We start from the raw sequence: 13,800 nt of genomic DNA, 5'->3' as shown, positions 1-13,800 counted from the left end.
TGACAATTTTACCAAGATCTGGATACTTCTATTAAATTCTGATGGAGATTTCAGATTTCTATGATTGTTACTCGGCCCGGCCTTAATGAGTAGTAACGTTGGCGTAATATGAAAGAAAAAAAAAAAGATGGAAACATCAAACATTGCTGTATTTGCGGTAGTAGCACTAGCTAGCAGACCCTGTCTCTCTCTACTCTCTCACCTGGATAATAACACCAGCCATAAATCATACTTCAAATCATAATAATAACAAATCAAAAGGGTTTTAGCGGGGAAGAAGGAGAGAGAAATAGTGAGAGAAAAAAAAATTAAAACCATGGACTCCGACATCGATAAGCGTGCCAAAGGTTTTTCAAGATTTCCTTCTCTTTTTTCGCTTTCAAATTTTTCTATCAATTCGAGATACTTTTGTTTGATATGATCTAAATCATTCTCATTAAATTTCGCGATTGCAGATCTTGTTACCAAAGATTACATCTCAGATCAGAAACTTTCCAATTCATCATGCAGTGATACTGCTGTGGTATGATTTTATTTCATGAGAATTTATTTACTACTCGTATAAGCTTTGATTGATTGATTGCTGGTAATGTCGATTTTGTTTTCGTTAATCGAATTTATTCTTGTAATTTTTTCATGATATTGGATCTTGTTTTAAGCCTAGTTCTCCTTATTTAATCGGTATAATACTTCCTCCGTTTCGAATTAAATGCAACAAAAGAATATTTTATATCTTACAAATAATAACTCTTTGTTGCATCTAATTTGAAACGGAGGAAGTATAATCTTTCGGATGCATGCGAGTGAACACTAATATGCTATGGTAGTATGCTTTGAAATGGCTACATTTTGCCATAATAATTTCGGCATTAGCAGAGGAGTTTTACTAGGAGCATGTTTAGGTGTTGTGATTTGAAAGACTATTACTAGGATAGTTTGTTGTTTCTTGGATTTTTGTGTATGAGAAGTTTTCAAATGGTTCAGCACTATGTGTGAGTGTTGTGTGAGTGTTGTGTGACTACTTAATTGTTTTTGTCATGGATAGAGAGGTAGTGGTCAAACAAGATGCAGATCACAGAAAAAGTTTAACGTTGACGAACAGATCGTTTGTAATTGCAATTTTACTTCCATAAAGGGAGTTTGTAGCCTTTCTGATGGATGAGCATGAGCAATCTTGAGTTTTCCCTTGTGCTCGTCTACTATTGAGCCTATACACCCTTATATACTTACTTCTTACTTAATTTGATACTAAGTTTCTGTACCAATAGGGGGATTTATGACCTTGTTGAGTCTTAACTTAAATTCACTCTATGTTCCCTGATGATTATTAGTATTAATTGCTACAACTTACCATCTTCGGTAGCTTGATTGCTGAATGTTGGCTCTATTTGTAGTTTTGGCTACTGATATTTTCCTTTTCTGATGGATGAACATGAGCAATCTTGAGTTTTCCCTTGTGCTCGTCTACTATTGAGCATATACACTCTTATATACTCTCTTCTTACTTAATTTGATACTAGGTTTCTGTACCAATAGGGGGATTTATGACCTTGTTGAGTCTTAACTTATATTCACTCGATGTTCCCTGATGATTATTAGTATTAATTGCTACAACTTACCATCTTCGGTATCTTGATTGCTGAATGTTGGCTCTATTTGTAGTTTTGGCTACTGATATTTTCCTTGATCTTTATCTATCTTTAGGAACCATGCGTGAAAATAACTTTCTAATTTAAAGTTCAAGTAAAAATAATACAGGGCTGCTTCTTATTAGGAGTATTAATGCACACCAGGAGAACTTAGATCTTTGTCATGTAGTGTCCATTCTTATTAGATTCGTTAAATCTTCTAATTTGTTTGTAAAAGATTGAAACTACCTTCTCTATCCTAATAAGAATCGTGTGTGTAGGAAAGTCGAATGGATAGTTGTTATATAGAGGTCAAACTGCTATTTATTTGGTCTCCGTAAATAATACCTGGGTAGCCTTTCAATCACAGGAGATTTTGGTGCCCAAAAAGTCTCCAATGCTGTTGAGGCTGGTTGTCTTAGTATTTTCGATGGTTTGTGGAATCTACATTTGTTCTGTCTGTCTCAAGCAATTTAGCATCGGTAACACTACCTCATTCCTAAATGTTCAAGTGAGCGACAAGCCGTGCTTAAGGCCAAATCTTGAAGATTGGGAAGCTCCTTTTGTGCATTACCCTAAACCTGTTACTTATAGCAGGTAGTCCCTCATTCTATCTTTTTTCTTATAAGAAATGCTTCCTTTTCAGGTTTTTAATTCGACTTATTTGCTAGTTTGTTATTAGGGCGGAATGTGCATGTCATCCAGTTCGATACTTTGCCATATTGTCTACTCAAAGATCCGGTAGTGGGTGGTTTGAGACCTTGCTGAACAGTCACATGAATGTAAGCTCAAATGGGGAGATATTCTCAGTCAAAGTTAGGAGAGCTAACATTTCAACTATTGTGGAGACTCTTGACAAGCTTTACAATTTGGATTGGTTTAGCAGTGCTTCAAAGAATGAATGTAACACAGCAGTAGGCTTGAAATGGATGCTAAATCAAGTGAGTGCTAGATTTCATTTACCTATCTTTTCTTTCAAGTTTAGAATATGCTGTTTTTAATCATTTGGCAATTCCTTCACGAACCTGTTTTGCCTATCTACAATACCACTTTCAAATCCAAGATAATTGTCACTTTGAAAAAGCATGTGTTCTGAGAATAAGAAATGTTGCAAGTGAATATATGACACAAACATATACTGGTAAATTTTAGTACAAGCTGCCAATTGTTTTCCACAGTTCAGAATTGGATAGTGTGACTGTTTGACTGTTATTTTTAGAGTGGCATATCTAACTTATCAGGGACCAAATATTTCCCTTTAAGCTTAGATCTTGATGATTCTATACCGATACTATTTGTATCTAAGTTCTAGGCTTTTAGCTTAATTGTTCTACCATTACCTGGATTCATTCAAGCATGCATCAGAGTTCCGTACTGAAAAGGAAAAAGGCAGATGTGTTTATGTTACTTTTCCTTTACTTGAGCCTCGTTTGTATTATTTTGTTCTCTAGTTATGTAAAACTTATGGAGATGATGCGTAAGCAGGGATTGATGCAGCATCATGAAGAAATACTTGAATATTTCACCAAAAAAGGCGTTTCTGTAATTTTTCTCTTTAGAAGAAATCTTTTGCGACGAATGATATCAATACTTGCAAACACATATGACCGTGATTTTAAGCTGTTAAATGGGACACACAAATCCCATGTCCACTCACCCCATGAGGTATGCCTATATATTTCATCTGTTTCTACTTGCATTGTCAGCCTTTTGTAACATTGGTAGATGGATAATTGTTGGATTGCTTGGTAACCTTTTGCAGGCTCAGGTACTGGCGAGCTATAAACCTTATGTTAATGCCACAACTTTGATTCCAGAGCTTAAGCAAGTTAAAAATATGGCAGCCAAAGCGTTAGGGTACTTTAATAGCACCCGACACATATTGCTTTACTATGAGGATGTAGTGAAAAATCGCGCTGTAAGTTGAATACTCCCCAAAAGGATTTTTTGGTTCGACATTTGTCTTTTAAACTCAACACAGTAATTCTCTTTCTTTATTTTTTGTTTCTTACAGAATTTATTAGAAGTTCAAGACTTTTTAAGGGTTCCAAGAATGAATTTAACGAGTAGACAAGTGAAGATACACAAGGGATCCTTGTCCGAACAGGTGGCAAACTGGGAAGATATTCAAAGGACTCTCAATGGGACCGAGTTTGAGGGATTCCTCCATGCTGATTATAGATTGTAGGCTTTCTGATGTCTCAGATGTAAATAGCTTCTGATTCTAATCTCATTTGCCTCTTAATTTATGCACTATTCGTAGGGAGGAAAATTTTTGGTAGCACAGGTTTGGTTTCCAGATTTTACAGCTGTTTTACTCTTCCGTCAAATGATTCATTCATTCTTCTCTCTCGGTAGTTCCATTCTATTGAGCATAAATTTTGGATGACATTTTATTGAACCAGATGAAGATACTTTCTCCTTCGAGTTTCTGTCTTCGTTCTCTCTTTTATGTAAATGTCTTTTCCGAACAAATTTCGCCAAAAAATACTCCATATGAAACAACAATTGCACTTGCACTACATCCAAAAGGTCTTGGGTTTAAATCTTGTGAAATGTGGTGTTTGGGGGTAGGCCTCTCCTTGATGTTGGAGTTTGATTTTTTTATTTTTTTTATTTGTGGCATAGACTTCAACATTTTGCTGTTTTATGAAGTGGACTGGGAAGAGGCACATTCTTATTCATGCAATATAAGTTATGCATCATTCATAGGAAGTAATTTGGATGTTTTGTAGATCTTTCCAAGCTGTAGATTATACTCTTTGGTTGATCTTTCTCATAATGTTATTTGCTTGCTTGTACTTTAAGGCTATATTTGGTAGGACGTAAAACATTTTTCTGAAAAACTGTTTTCCTTTAGTTCCAATTTTCCATTGTTTGATTTGCAATTAAGTGTAAAACTATTTTTCCTACAAGTAAAATTGTTCTTCCAATGATGGAAAACTATTCTCTTCAAAATGAAGGGAAAATTATTTTCTTTCCTTTTCCTTATGTCTCTTGTACGTTCCTCTCACTACCTCCTTACTTTCATTTTCCTTTCTTTTCATCATTTTTCTCACATGGAACCAAACAACAGAAAACTAATTTTTGGAATTGTGTTTTCCATTATAAATTATTTTTCATGAAAATCATTTTACACTGAGAATCTCTTACATCCAACTAAACGGAGACTGAATAAACAATATATTACAGTATTTGAGACTGATCGGTATATCATTTCCCCCCCTTTTTTTAAAACCATTTATGTCCAAAAAAATGATTTTGTTATTTTATCAAGTAAAATGGAAGTTGACTTAATATCACAATCGAATGAGAAGCTGATTACTACGTGACATTATGTATGGTGACATCCAAAGCAAGCGTGGGGGAGAATGGAGATAGTGTTCTACGAGCTGTTTGTGGTACACCATTTTGTTTCCTCATGCCTTTTTGGTTTTTATAAAATTTAGTATATAGGAATATTCTCTAATCATTTAGGGTCTTTTTTTTTCTTCTTTTCCAAATTGCCATTATTGTTACATATTAAAACTTATTTTTATTCAGGAAAAATAATTGTGAGCACTGAGCTATTCTTCCATAATTTTTGTATATTAATTCATATTTTCACATTATAGCATTAAGAATAAACAGTCAGAATTACTTCCCCGTTTCAAAATATAAAGCACGCACGATGTTTGAGGTCGAACTTTGACTGTCGATTACTCTAATTTATATTGATAGAAAATTTTAAGAAAATAATGTTACTATAGTATTTTTCAAGACGAATCAAACGATATAATTTATCATATTGCGAGAAATATTTGTGATCAAAGCAAATTTTCGTAAAACGTGAATGCCTTATATTTTAAAACAGAGGCAATAATTCTAATATTTTGTTATTTTGCATTAAATTGTTTTCTTTTCTATGAAAAGTATTGAGCTTGTTCATGGTTTTTGAATTGACTTTCTTTGTTAGAGTTAAATATAAGTCAACTTTACATCAGTTAGCGTAAAGTGCAATTTACCCTTATTTTTTTGAGTTGATAAAAGTAACTTATCGATTGATCTACTTAAAAAAAATAAAATCAAAAGGAATCATCACATACAAGAGTAACAAGACCAATCGATCTCAACAAAAAGCTACAAGTACTAAACAAGCTGTGCACAAACAATATTGAGCCAAACACCTTGAAATTGGCTCATATACTAAATGAGTCAAAAAAAATTGCTTAGCCTTGTCTATTTACTTAAGAACATATTTTGACTGAATTATAAGCGAATATATAATCTCATTTATAACTCAACATGTATAATATTTATTCTTAACTAAAGTAAAGTCATCTTAAACCGGTTGTTTTTGCTCTTTTCAGTGAACAAGGTAACATAGACATCAAAAATCATATTAGAATAAATGAAGGAGAAAATCCGGTTCATAAATACTACAATATTTGGTAATATATTCTTAAAAACTAAAAAATAGTAGTAGTATTTTTAATCATAAATGTATTATATTAAAAAAAGTGGTTTAAAAAACCAACATCTTATTAGCTATATTAACGTAACTATATTCTTGATTTAAGTTTACTATCTTGTCATTTTAATATACTACTTTAATAATATAATATTCTGTTTGTTTTGTTGTTATTAATAATTTTTTTTTATAAATGCTACGAATTGGGCAAAACTCGCAAGAATCTTAGTCGGAGTCAAATTCTTTACCTTTCAAGTCTTATGTTCCGAAGATTATTACGGTTACTTGTTTCTAAAGAAGAAGAAAATAATCACTTAATATGATGAGCTCATGACATTTATCTTGTACTCCAAATCTATTGCAGACATGTTCCTAGCCGTCTATAATAGTAGTAGTCACCATGACCGTTTACGCGTAATGGCCACGATCTTAAAATTGTTTATACGTAGAATTATTACTATCACAACTATGTTCATCATTTAATTAACGCCGTTTCTGGTTCGAGAGGACAAATTAAGTAATTAGTATATTGTTTCATGTCAGAAACACAAAAAAGAAGTAATTATATTGAGTACTTATCTTCATGATTCGACTATGGGAAATGGTCTTTCCTTAATTTTTCAAGCTATGTGATCAAAAGGATAGTTTGGATGGTTGGTTAAAGTTAAAACATGATCACGTTCAACTGTTCAAGTTGTCCAAAATAACATTATACTCCGGCCTATAATTATTTTTTCAACCCAAAATCTGATATTATACAGACTCACAATAACTGATTGTATTATTAAAGTAATTTTTTTTTAAAAGATGAAAACTTTTAAGTCTTTTTAATTCTTATGATAAGCTATTGTAAATCCTTCTGATCGTAAACTTGTTATTATTATCCTTATACAGGTAGTCAGGTAACAAGAAATCCTCTAGGCTACTCTTGTACAAGAACTTCATCTAGAGACTCATTACTACAAGCTAGACACTCTTCAATCCCTGTTCCCCGACCTTCTTAAATCCCGTACAAATTGTTTGGGGTATAGTAGTATTGACCTTTTGTAGGTAAGATAAATGTCCATTTTGATATTCGAGAGAAAATAAATGATAACAAACAGGTTATCAAAATCCATATCCATATATCAAAGACTCTTGGGTCCAATAGTATGTCTTCCTATCTCTCACATAGGATATCAAGATTCAAATCTTGATGGAAGCAAAAAATGTCGATGTTGTGAGGTGAGGTGGGTGGGATCAGGGCTTGTTGAGCCTTTGGGTGAGTAGTCCTATACGAGGTTGGTAAAGAGAAAATTCTTTTTACCACGAAATTTTCGAAAGAGACTAAGAAAAAAATTTAAGATAATAATGCTCCCAAATATCAACATGGTTTGTTTGTGATGGTCCATGAAGTGTTTGGTACCAAACTCCAAAAAGACTAAAAGAGTGTGTGGTAGGCGCGTAATAATTAATAATTAAAATGACTTTAGGAAATAGGTTGATGAAAGTCTCCGATAAATTCGTCGAAAATTACCGCGAAAATTCCTCAATAAAACCTACCTTTCCCACCAAATTTACGGATCACCTCACACTCACTCAATCAATCTCCATCCTCTTGCTCATCTCAACTCTTGCAAATCTTGTCGTTTCATTTGTCATTTCTTTGTCCTAATTATTACTGCTAAAAGTTTCTCTCTTTTTTCTTCGTTGTTTCGCAGAAAACACATACATTTTTGTTATTTTTATGAAAATAAGTAAAAAAAACGTAATCCATTCATAATATATCACACCTTTTCTGGGTAAAAAAGAAAAAGCATTATCTCCTTGAATCTGCTGCATCTTCTTTCGTAGAAATTCATCATACAACTCAATTATTATAACAATTTCTCGCTGCTTTCTCTATTTCATACTATTATTTGAAAACTAATAAAGTAGCGTGTTTTAATAGAACAGGTCAATTCTGTTTTTTACATATAAATAATTCGAGAGAACATAAAATAATGTAGTAGCATATTTGTTGTTGTTGTTGTTGTTGTTGTTTAGAATATAAAAGATAGTAATTGTTAACAAAGTTTGTCATAATAGTTGTAGTTAGACTTTAGAGAATATAGAGAGAGAGAATGGAGAGTTATTTGACACAGAATTTTGAGGTGAAACCCAAAGGATCATCAGACGAAGTACTGGAAAAATGGAGGAAGTTATGTGGTGTTGTCAAAAACCCAAAAAGACGTTTTCGATTTACGGCCAACCTTTCAAAACGTTACGAGGCTGCTGCTATGCGTCGTACCAATCAGGTTCGTTTTATCTTATCGACGCGTGATTTTGTCATAAATTCTTAAACTACTAACATTTTAAAGGAATGTTTTTTATTAGGAAAGATAATTGATTCGAACACCAATTTCTGTTACGTTACTAGCTCCAGGACATACTGACTTAAATGTTGGGTACAAGGCTAAATAACCTAGAATGAAACGTCCAACATATTGTTGGGATGAGGATTCGAACCCTAGATAATGTCCAAATTTGAGATGGTACTCCATTGAGTTACCACCTCTCCCTCAACATTTTAAAGAATGTATTTAACAAAAAAATGAATTATTTCCCATCATATGTACAAATTCATATTTATTTGCTTTATAATTTTTTGAAAAGAAAAACTGTGGAGAATGTGGGACAGGATATAATTTTGTTGGAGATTGTTTACTTTGAAAGTTGGAATGTAAGTTGTTTATAATTGGAGGGGTTACTTGTTAATGTACACATTTTAAAAAGCTTTTTTTTTTTGGGTAATTTTGCTTTGTAGTAATGTGTAATTAATTGAAATTTACAGTTTTATAAAGTGGATTGGAAAGAGTACATTATGGATGGAATATTAATTCTGTCATTATGGATAGGAAGAAATTTAGATGATTGATATAGATCTTTCCATGCTTATGATTTTCCTTTTTGGTTGATTTTTTTTCAGACTTTGACTGTTATATTCGTATGTAAATGTGTAATTAGATCATTTCACTCTTATGTTTGACCCTAGAGAAGAAAGTCAATCTGATAAGGTCAATAAATTTATGATCTTTTCAAGATTTGAGAACTCTGGCTGTCATAGAGCTAAATGTGGACTATTCATTTCACTTAAAGTACTCGTGTCAGATCCTCGCACCTATACAGGAGCATGGATACTTACACTTCGTTTGGGACCAAAAATCATGCAAGCTTTGCATGAATATTGTCATGTAGTATTTGAGTCCGAGTAGCATAGATTAACTGGCGGTTTTAACATACAAGAGTTCATTAAAAGAGAAGAGAAGGTTGTTGTTGATCTCACTTGATCAATGTAAAGGTCAAACTATGATGGTATTTGTGAAAGTGAACTGACTGCTGTCCTTCATCTTTGGCCTTGCAGGAGAAGTTGCGAATTGCTGTTCTGGTTTCAAAAGCAGCCTTCCAGTTTATACAGGGTGAGGGCTCTTTTGTGTCTACATAATTTTAACTAGTATTACAATCAAAGGGCTTGAAATGAACTCTAAGTTTGCTTGTCTCGTTATGTGAGTTCAGGTGTGGCACCAAGTGATTATGTAGTTCCGGAGGAAGTGAAAGCAGCAGGTTATGGGATATGTGCTGATGAGTTGAGTTGTGTTGTGGAGGGCCATGATTTAAAGAAAATAAAGGCCCATGGAGGAATAACAGGCATTGCAGAAAAGCTCTGCACGTCAGCTGAAGATGGCCTTAAGACTGATTCCCTTGCTCGTAGACAAGAGTTGTTCGGGATCAACAAGTTTGCTGAGACTCAACTTCGGAGTTTCTGGGTTTTTGTTTGGGAAGCTCTTCAGGATATGACATTGATGATTCTTGGTGTTTGTGCTTTTGTTTCTCTGATAGTTGGCATTGCCACGGAAGGGTGGCCTCTGGGGGCCCATGATGGGCTCGGCATTGCAGCTTCTATCTTACTAGTTGTATTTGTCACTGCAACAAGTGATTACCGTCAGTCCTTACAATTTAAGGATCTCGACAAAGAGAAGAAGAAGATTGCTATCCAAGTCACTAGGAATGGTTACAGGCAGAAAATGTCTATATATGACCTACTTCCTGGTGATATGGTGCATCTTTCTATAGGAGATCAAGTCCCAGCTGATGGCCTTTTTGTGTCAGGATTCTCGGTGTTGATTGATGAATCAAGTTTAACCGGAGAGAGTGAACCTGTTATGGTCAGTGATGAAAACCCTTTTCTTCTATCGGGTACTAAAGTCCAGGATGGATCATGCAAGATGATAGTTACAACTGTTGGAATGAGGACTCAATGGGGTAAGTTGATGGCAACTCTGAGTGAAGGGGGACATGATGAGACCCCATTACAGGTAAAGCTTAATGGGGTTGCCACCATAATTGGTAAAATTGGACTTTTCTTTGCTGTTGTGACTTTTGCGGTACTTGTAAATGGCTTACTTGCTCGTAAATGGAGGGAAGGGACTCATTGGCGTTGGGCTGGGGATGAAGCAGTGGAGTTGTTGGAATACTTTGCTATTGCAGTTACCATTGTTGTGGTGGCAGTTCCTGAGGGGTTGCCTTTGGCTGTAACTTTAAGTCTTGCGTTTGCCATGAAGAAGATGATGAATGATAAGGCTTTGGTCCGCAATTTGGCTGCTTGTGAGACCATGGGATCATCTACAACTATCTGTAGTGATAAAACCGGAACTCTAACTACCAACCGCATGACTGTGGTTAAATCCTGCATCGCCCTGAATGTTAAGGAAATCAGCAAGGAATCCAACTTGCGTTCTGAGTTACCTGATTCTACCTTAAAGCTTCTACTTCAAGCCATATTCAATAACACAGGAGGGGAAGTTGTTGTTAATAAGAAAGGAAAGCATGAAATATTAGGAACTCCAACTGAGACTGCTCTCTTGGATTTTGCCCTCTCACTTGGTGGTGATTTTCATGCTGAAAGGAAAGCATCAAAGCTTATCAAAGTTGAACCATTCAACTCTACAAAGAAGAGGATGGGTGTAGTATTAGAGCTTCCTAATGGAGGAGGTCTAAGGGCCCACACCAAAGGTGCTTCAGAAATAGTTCTAGCTACCTGTGATAAGGCCGTCAATGCAAATGGAGAGATTGTTCCCCTTGATGCAGGAATCCTGGAGCATCTTAAGGTTACAATCGATCAGTTTGCAAATGAATCCCTCAGAACCTTGTGTCTTGGCTATATTGACCTTGGGAGTACAGGGTTCGCTCCAAATGACCCTATGCCGACTGAAGGCTACACTTGCATAGGGATTGTGGGTATCAAAGATCCTGTTCGACCTGGAGTCAAGGAGTCTGTTGCTATATGTCGTTCAGCTGGGATAACTGTACGGATGGTTACAGGAGACAATATAAATACAGCCAAAGCTATTGCCAGGGAATGTGGAATTCTCACTGATGATGGTATTGCCATAGAAGGTCCAGTATTTCGGGAGAAGAGCCTGGAAGAATTAGAGAAAATTATACCGAAAATCCAGGTGAGGTCGATACAGATTTATGTTCAATAAAGATCTTGTTAATGAAGCAATTGTTTTTGAAGGTCACGGCACAATCTTCTCCCCTAGATAAACATATCTAATGCATGAAAAATGTATGATATCTAATTGTTTTTGCAGGTCATGGCACGATCTTCTCCCCTAGATAAACACACACTCGTTAAACACTTGAGAACAACATTTAATGAAGTCGTGGCAGTCACAGGAGATGGTACAAATGACGCCCCAGCTCTTCATGAAGCTGACATTGGACTTGCCATGGGCATTGCTGGTACTGAGGTATGCATACATAACATTGCTGTCTCAATTTTCAGATTATATAGTTTACTTGCAGTGACATTACTAATCTTCCGTTTAACTTGCAGGTGGCTAAAGAAAGTGCTGACGTTATCATTCTAGATGACAATTTCTCTACAATTGTTACTGTTGCTAAGTGGGGACGTTCAGTTTACATAAACATTCAAAAGTTTGTGCAGTTTCAGTTGACTGTAAATGTTGTTGCCTTGCTGGTTAACTTCTTTTCGGCCTGTTGGACTGGTAAGAAGCATACCTTCTTTAATAGTTTAATGTAAGTGAACTATGTTGGTTGTGTTGATGTTTGACATGCGGATGTGGGTTTCTGTAGGGAGTGCTCCACTCACTGCTGTTCAGCTTTTATGGGTTAACATGATCATGGACACACTAGGAGCTCTAGCATTGGCTACTGAACCTCCTAATGACGAGTTAATGAAGCGAACACCAGTTGGGAGGCAAGGGAATTTCATCAGCAATGTCATGTGGAGAAATATATTAGGCCAATCTTTCTATCAATTCATGATAATTTGGTTTCTCCAAGCAAATGGAAAAGCTTTGTTTCGCCTTGAAGGCCCAGAGGGCGATTTGAGTTTGAACACTCTCATCTTCAACTCATTTGTGTTCTGTCAGGTACTTCACAGTTTCTGTATACACTAAGAATCTCTTTTGATGATTTTAAGCATACCTTTAATGTTGTGAGGATCTGCATTATACTTTGTGCAACTTCTCCTGAAACAGTATCATGGGGGATTTAGGCTATTTTTTGGTAACACTAGCTGAAAATGAAATGAAATTGACAAGTTAGATAAAACAAAAAAGACAACAGCTGAAGCGGATAAGTAGAAAAGTTTACTGATCACGTGTTGTTCGAACTTATTTTTACTACTTAAAACTAGTGTTTGCTGATTCACTAGGATTTCCTCTTACCGCAAACTGATTGAAACTTAAATTTACTGATCAAAACTTTTTTTAGTTGGAAGTGTGTAGGCAGTAGACTTGGTATCAAATTGTAGCATCAAGTCATAGAATCAGATCCTACGTATTTGATGTTTCCTGACAACTCTGTATTCATCTTCTTCTTGCAGATTTTTAATGAAATAAGCTCTCGAGACATGGAGGAGATAGACGTTTTTAAGGGCATATTTGACAATTATGTTTTTGTTGCCGTCATCAGTATCACCCTCTTCTTTCAAATTATAATCGTTGAATATCTTGGTACATTTGCCAACACCACACCTCTGAGTTTTATGCAGTGGTTCGTTAGTATCTTCATCGGATTCTTGGGTATGCCAGTTGCAGCCGGCTTAAAGAAAATACCTGTTTAAACTAGAAGTGCAGTTTGTATTGACGAAGTCCAAAAGCAGATGTTTGCATTAAGCATTAACAGTCTAACACCCCTTGTTATCCATTGCTAACTTCTTGACCAGCACAGCAATTGATTGGAAGAGTTTCAAGTAAATGTTCTGCATTTCGGTACCGTGAGCTCGAGATAACTCTATTTCCTTCATTTTTCTGATTTAAGACATGTTTTTGGCAATCCAGGCACTTTGGGATGCCAGTTTATAGGGCAGTAGCTTGTTAGTTTAGAACTATCCTTTTGTGAGTTTCAAACTAAGTAGGAAAGTCTACTACTTTTGTACACCATTATGATGTCCCTGTAACTCGGATATTGATTTTATTCAGTTGACCTGTAATCAAGCTAGACCTTCCAAAATTGGCTCGTAGCTAATTACCCAACACTGGCCTTAACTTGAACTGATCTTGACCATGGTAAAAAAGTAATGACTAAAGATGATTAATTTTCCAAGACATGAATTGACCCAAACTAACTAAACAATACTTCCTCCGTTCCATAATAAGTGAAACACTTCTCTAAAAAAGCTCTCACATAAAGGAGAGAAGTGTTTCACTTACTATGCAACGGAGGAAGTATGTC

General features: G+C 35.3%; 2 protein-coding genes across 3 annotated transcripts; both read left to right on the top strand.

The window, feature by feature from the left end:
• On the top strand, window positions 1-4,055 carry LOC104894950 (hypothetical protein). Of its 2 annotated transcripts, XM_010681330.4 has the most exons (7): window positions 1-347; window positions 456-523; window positions 1,999-2,225; window positions 2,311-2,569; window positions 3,114-3,293; window positions 3,391-3,546; window positions 3,643-4,055. In XM_010681330.4, the coding sequence occupies exons 1-7, from the start codon at window positions 317-319 to the stop codon at window positions 3,814-3,816; spliced, it is 1,095 nt and encodes a 364-aa protein (XP_010679632.1). In that variant the 5' UTR covers window positions 1-316; the 3' UTR covers window positions 3,817-4,055. The 2 variants fall into 2 exon arrangements, with proteins under 2 accessions (XP_010679632.1, XP_019105595.1); XM_019250050.3 differs by lacking the exon at window positions 1-347 and having other exon boundaries at window positions 464-523; window positions 1,985-2,225.
• Window positions 4,056-7,617: 3,562 nt separating this feature from the next.
• Window positions 7,618-13,546, top strand: LOC104894949 (calcium-transporting ATPase 2, plasma membrane-type). Its single transcript, XM_010681329.4, has 7 exons — window positions 7,618-8,354; window positions 9,461-9,515; window positions 9,613-11,552; window positions 11,691-11,849; window positions 11,936-12,107; window positions 12,196-12,494; window positions 12,950-13,546. Exons 1-7 carry the CDS (start codon window positions 8,181-8,183, stop codon window positions 13,187-13,189), a joined length of 3,039 nt encoding a protein of 1,012 aa, XP_010679631.2. The 5' UTR covers window positions 7,618-8,180; the 3' UTR covers window positions 13,190-13,546.
• The last annotated feature ends 254 nt before the right edge of the window (window positions 13,547-13,800 follow it).

Source organism: Beta vulgaris, chromosome 6 (assembly GCF_026745355.1).
Source record: "Beta vulgaris subsp. vulgaris cultivar EL10 chromosome 6, EL10.2, whole genome shotgun sequence".
Classification (NCBI taxonomy): domain Eukaryota; kingdom Viridiplantae; phylum Streptophyta; class Magnoliopsida; order Caryophyllales; family Amaranthaceae; genus Beta; species Beta vulgaris.
Note: the sequence above shows the minus strand (reverse complement) of the source record. Positions and strands in the feature narration are given on the sequence as shown.